Consider the following 6479-nt stretch of genomic DNA (forward strand, 5'->3'; position numbering starts at 1 on the left):
TTTATTCAAATAACTCTACCGTCTATGCTTTATTTTGTGACACTGACTCATATTTCGTTTCGCGCATATGTGCTGTACCCAAGAAGATTTTTTGTTTTGTTTAAACAATAGTGGAACTATCAAAAGTACAATGCAGTAACAGTACATCACCTCAAAATCTTCTTCAATACGCATTCGTTCATTTCAATGTTGATTATTCACCAGCGTTTATAACTTCTCACGTACACATCGAAGGCCCAATGTTTCCGACACTCATTTTTAGACATGTCCTATCAGATATATACATATCGTAACAGCGTTTTTGTTAGTTTAGTTTAATTAAAAGTATAAATAGCGATGACTTATTAAAAATAACTGTTTTCATTTTCAATCAACAAACCATTTCACATTCCTGTGCGAGAATCTGTTTATTTTATACGAAAGCTATAGCTTTCGAATATTGTTACAAGATATATTTAATGATAAATAACAATAGTTATGTTCCAAAAACATTGGTTCGCCAAAGGTTGAAAACAGATTACTATAACTGGTAATTTCATTAGAAAAAATGGTAAAACCTTGCATAATTACTTGCTTCAATGATACAAAAAAAAACAGATAAAAGTGAGAAAATAGATTAGATTATTTATATAGACTATTAAGAATTACAATGTTGGAATCTATTACTTCGGTGTTGGAATATACGGCATTATCCGAAAGAGTGAAACGGTAATGATCAATTGCGAACGATGGCTCGTTCTTATGCCGCTTGTAATGTCGTCAAGTTTTTGTTTGTTTCAGTTGCGAAAATTCCACAGCGACATGCATTTGCAATTAGAACAGTGATAGTAAACTTATATGGATAACCCAAACACCGATACAATACAATACATCGTTTTGTTTTCCCAGCGGACAGTGCACGAACCGTCCGTCTCGTTATTCCAGAAACATGAGCTGGCCGTATGCAGTCCTGCTCCGTTCTTCTGCATGATCATACAGGTGACTGGAAAAAAAGTAAACTGTAGCGCTAATTCTAAAGCTAAAACATATATCAGAATGTAAAGTCTAATTTCTGTTAATTAGACAAGGAACGATTTTTAAATTTCAACTTACCTATGTATTTGTAAGGTTTCTGAAGTTTGGTTAGCACACTAAGACAAGTTTCCACAACCGAACCAGTCCAGTTATTCACCTTATCGTGCTGGTAAGCATTGCCTCCAATGGTTGTTTCAATGGCTTCCTTGATGATCTTGCTCACATCGTCCACCACGAATTGATGCTGGTAAAGAATTAACATGGCAAGGTATTAGGTACTATTTTCTACAAAACTACAAGGGACGGAATATATAAATCCGTTTCGATTGTCTGCCAGCACGAAACTAAGTCCTCTGAAAGGATCAGATACCACCAATACTGCCATACATAGTTGACCCACGTGAACCACTATCACGAGACACTTCGCACGAATTCCTTCCAAGCGCCTCAACAGCTGTGTTGCCGTAGCATAAATTTTCACTCATAATATTTCCGCGTTACACCACGACGAGGGGAACAAAGGACTAAGCGAATACATAGATATAGAAAGCAAGCTCAACTCGATTCCAGGCACGCGATAAATTCAGGTCATTCCAAAGTGAATATATTCACACCAGGTTATATCTTCATTTTTGACAGTAGATTTAGACGTCAAGCATTTCAAGTTCAACTATCTACTAATAAATATACAAATGAATGAAACCATTTTGTACATTCGAAACATTGGTAAAGTTGCAACCAGACAAAATTACACTTTATTGTAGGAATAGTTACGTTCCCATGAAGAGCGACTGCAGCTATTTTATTACCTTCGTGCATGCAAACGACAGATAGACATCCAGCTGAATAACGAAAAAGTAACATGTTTCAAGTGAGAAAAGGCGGCTAGGAGCCAAATGTTTGATCAATTTTCTTCGAAAGGTGTGATAATCGGATCATGTTTCATCGTGGAATTTGATGTAATTCATTTTTCTATGTGTTGTTGCATATAGCGCTGAAATCTTCATAATACATATTTCATTTCTGGATCTAGATTATATGGCCCTAATCCTAAGGGAGCTTCGTAGCCGCAAGGTTACAGAGTCCGCTTTGATAAGCGTGTGTTCGTGGGTTCGAATCTTAGTAGAATCAGGCCATTGCACAGTGGGGAATCGCTCTGGCCATCAGCCAAAAAAAAATTTTTTTCGTTAGCTGTTTTATAATATTTTTTCTTTATTGCTATAACATTTAAGTGTCTAAATCCAAAATTTGGGCGCAATATCATAAAATCTGAATTTTTTATGACTTTTCAAAGCTTGGCGAACTGACGTTTTTTGACATTATTTTGAAAAAAGTGCATTACTTTGAAACGCTCTGTAGCTTCAATGATAGCCTGGATTTTTTTGACGTCAAAGGAAAAGTTGTTGTAAATATTGTGCAAAACAAACCCTTTCCATTAGATATTGTAAAATTTGGTCATAGTAGGCCTGACACTAAAAAAAATTTTAAAAAACGTGATTTTTTGTAGAAAAGTAGCTTAAAAGTTTAGTTGCCGCAGTTTGCCACGGTTTTGACTACATTCAAAATTTAGGTAAAAACGTAAGCTTTCAAATGCATACTGTCCGCTGCTGCGCAAAACTGCGCAAATTGCCACTTTAGTAAAGAAAGTGATAGCAGATTTTTTTAGTTTTTATTTTTAAAGTTGATATTTCATCCAGGATTAATTTTAATCATAACCATGATACCCCGTTATTGAAGATTTATGTTATCGTACTCAATCCGTAAGGATAAAATATAAATTTGGGTAAAAATCACAAAATTTATCAATGAAAAGTTATAAAAAAAGTGTAAAATAAAAAAACAGTAAACAAATTTTTATGAAATTTTAATTATGTCAAATTTTATCACTTTTTGCAAATTTAAAACAATATTAAAAACATTCAGCCCTTTTCAATTTATGATCATGAAATTCGCTAAATTGATTGGAGTGTCAAATACTAGCAGCAAATTCATACCATCAAACTCCGGCTAACAATAGCTCGTTAGAAGATTGCTTTTGCTTCGCACTCGTTTGCATACAAAAGTAAAGCACACATTTTGCTTTATGAGAAAAAAAAAAAAAAACAAAGAACAGTCGTCGCCCTCCGCATCTTTTCGTATTCATTTAGAACGTTGTGTCATTCCAGTGTCTTGGTTTTCAAATTCATAAATTCGTTGAATTTTATTATGGAGCCTTCAACTTCAGCGGCATCACCTAATTTAATTTCTTGTAAGTTGTCAATTCATGGTGTTATACATGTATTTAAATGTCCTCTTTCAACCATAGAAACCGCATTAGGAAGATAACATATATATGAAACAATGAAACATCGAAAACTACTAGAAGAAATGAAAATTGCAGCGAAAGACATTTTTTCTGCTGATAAGTATAATGAACTTCAAATTTTCTGGAAACAATTCAACACGAGATTTGAGCGATCACAGCAGAAGATGATGATACTGATGATGATTTTTTCAATTTGTAATTAGTTTGTATTATTTATGTTGTTTTAGATTATTAAAAAATATATATATTAAGGCAACATTTGTTTAGTTCGAGGGGTCGTCTATAAATTGCGTGATTTTTTAAATGGGGAGGACGCCCGGTGGCACTACTTGTGGTCAAAGATCATATAATTCTATAAAAAAGAAAAAAAAGTGCCAAAAAATATTAAAAATTGAATTTCGTGCTTTATGGACGGCCCCAAATAAAAAATTGATGCCAAATTTATGTTCAGCGCCCCAAAATTATGTAAATGACAAGTTTTTGTCGCATTTATCGACACTTTTTTAGCTTGGCCAGCCTTCGTATGGAGTCGCCCCACTGTGCATTGGTTGTCAAAAGGACTTTTAACATGGTTTTATTCTCAGGCTCTCCACTACATTACCTCTCCTTCAAACTGAATTCTATAGTACCCTTGCTGACTTTAATCCTAACAAAAAAAGTCCCTCTTATAATGAAACTGTTCTGAGTAACGTATAATAGTTCTCTTCAGGGAATTGTAATTATGGCGCGGTCTTGGCTAGATAAGACTCCTTCCTCTTGACAAAAATATAAGTCCTACTCATAATAAAACTGACCAGAGGTGAAGCATTGAGTGCCTCTTCAGGGAATTGTGATTGTGACGCGGTGTTGGTAGGAGGAACGAGGTTTCGATAAGACTCCTTCCTCTTGACAAAATAAGTTCTTCTTATAATAAATCTGGCCAGAGAGGAACGTTAGGTGTAGCCTCAGTTCAGGAAATTGTAATTTGGCGATATTGGTAGGATAGAAAGAGGCTCGGTATAGTAGAGCAGTAAGCTTGAAACGAAAGGGTAAACTCTCACACACAAGCACGGATAAAAAAAATGAAAAAGCGTATCATTCACTTCAATGGTGATACTGCCAATTAGGGATGGGCGATACTGTCTGAAGTATCGATACCTGAGTACTCGAATACTTTTGCACCAAGTATCGTGGTATCGGTATAGAAAGTATCGATGCCGAAATACTCGATGCTTTTGGCCGTAGTATCGATACCGTTGATATCGATACTGGTATCGCCTATTCCCAATAAAAGGCATCGGTGGTATCGGTATCGTTTCAAAGTATACCGTTGGTATCGATACAAGTATTGCCCATCCCTACTGCCAGTAATATGAAGTGCGGGATACAGAAAACACCTGGGCAATATCACAATAGATCAAATGTCTCTGGTCGCAGTGATGAGTCCACACAGAGGAAAAAAATGGCCCTAATCCTCCAGCCACAATAATAACTATTCAGGAGTCGCTTTATGACATCTAAATAAAATATGTTGCTCCGCGGAATTAATGCATATATTAACTCTAATCAAATAACTATTCAGGAGTTGATCTATGACATCTAAATGTTGTACCTCTTCTCAAATAATATTCCGATTCTCTTGGCATGCATTCAAGCACGAGACTCATGCATTTTGGCTTGGCGTATCTGCCATTTGGTTGAAAGAATAGCGTCACTCCATACAACATAAAGTTGTTTAAAAAACGTATTATTTTATATATTATCCAAGGAAAAAATAGTCGGTGAAATGTCTATATTTAATATTATTTAAAAAAAACACTTATGTTCTAAAAAGGGTAACAAAGACCGTTCTTTCATTTAATCGAGAAAAACACAAATCGACTTTAACTGACTTTGGCGCTTACGTCAATCTGCAAAATTACGGGCAAAGATTTAAATCACATTTCGATCTGCACTTTGAATTCCAAAATATCTTTTGCAGATTTTTAGTATAGGAATATGTATGAAATCTGCAGATTTTGTGGTAAATCAGTACGAATCTGTATGGTTTTGCAAAAATCTGCAATCTGTGTATACAGATATGAAACAAATGTTTTAAAATCTATATTTTGCTGATAAATCTGTATATGATGCACCCCTGATTAGGAAAGAGTAGCTTGATTTTTACGCTAGCGCTAAGCGAACAATTTGCAAGAAAATGAATGTTTATTTCCTTAAACTGGCGCAGCGGTTTTCTGATTCAGTTAGCACAAATATAACCGACAAAGCTCCATTTGAAGGTCCACTTTTACGAAATTGGAAGTTAGTTTATTAGAATAATCAAATGAACTGATGATTTGGGTTACAATAACCAAAACGCATTAAACCCACAAGAAAGAACGCTGTGTTAGTTGGTTACGTCGACTATACACATAAGCAACGGTAGTATAATTGTCGAACAATGGTCTAGAATGTTTACTATTGATTTTCGGAACTATTTTGTATGATTGAATTAGCAAAATAGTTTGTCTAACATCTAAAAAGATTTCGTTCTTTTGTCAACTCGTTCAAAATATGGATAAAACCAATCTGGAAGAGATTTTTTTTTAATTTACTCTGAAAACCCCATATCTTCAGCGTTGTGTGCGACGCATTAAAGAAAAGCAATGTTTACATTCGTTAATCGTTCTACTGGTTGAAAATATGTGCACAAGTAGCGCAGCCCGCAACGCTCTCAAAACTCTCACAATAAGTGATGACTTGTGAATTCATGACCTCGTCGCCATTACCATAATCCAACAAAAATCCGGATTTAGTTGGATAGATAAAAATGACGCAAGCTCTATGAATTGGCACCCCCACACGAACAAGTGGATTAAAGACAATAGAACCATAACCGTAGCAAATAAAAAAAATACTAACGTCACCTAGGCAATCACTGACGGTCAATCGGAAATGCAGAAAAACTTTACACTTACCTCTTCCCTGCTATCATCCATTATTTTGACTATGATTATATATTTTCGAGAACTCACGATCCGTCAAAGGCTATGTAGTATATTTCTCGTAATTCTCGTTATGGCCAATCAAAGAAAATTCTTCGGCACAAACTAGAAATTTCTGTTTAACCCAAACATCTAATCACGAAAAAGTCTGCGAAAAAATGTTCGACATTTCTCAAAACATCGCACTGCGGCAGTGA

The 6479-nt window shown here is 35.1% G+C and overlaps 1 protein-coding gene across 1 annotated transcript; it reads right to left on the reverse strand.

Annotated features, from left to right (window-relative positions):
- LOC129731656 (dynein light chain Tctex-type) lies at positions 1–6479 on the reverse strand. The gene is made up of 3 exons (XM_055691819.1): positions 6256–6479; positions 1093–1258; positions 1–982 (listed from the first exon to the last, which is right to left on the reverse strand). The coding sequence occupies exons 1-3, from the start codon at positions 6274–6276 to the stop codon at positions 834–836; spliced, it is 336 nt and encodes a 111-aa protein (XP_055547794.1). The 5' UTR covers positions 6277–6479; the 3' UTR covers positions 1–833.

This window comes from Wyeomyia smithii, chromosome 3 (genome assembly GCF_029784165.1).
Source record: "Wyeomyia smithii strain HCP4-BCI-WySm-NY-G18 chromosome 3, ASM2978416v1, whole genome shotgun sequence".
NCBI classification, from domain to species: domain Eukaryota; kingdom Metazoa; phylum Arthropoda; class Insecta; order Diptera; family Culicidae; genus Wyeomyia; species Wyeomyia smithii.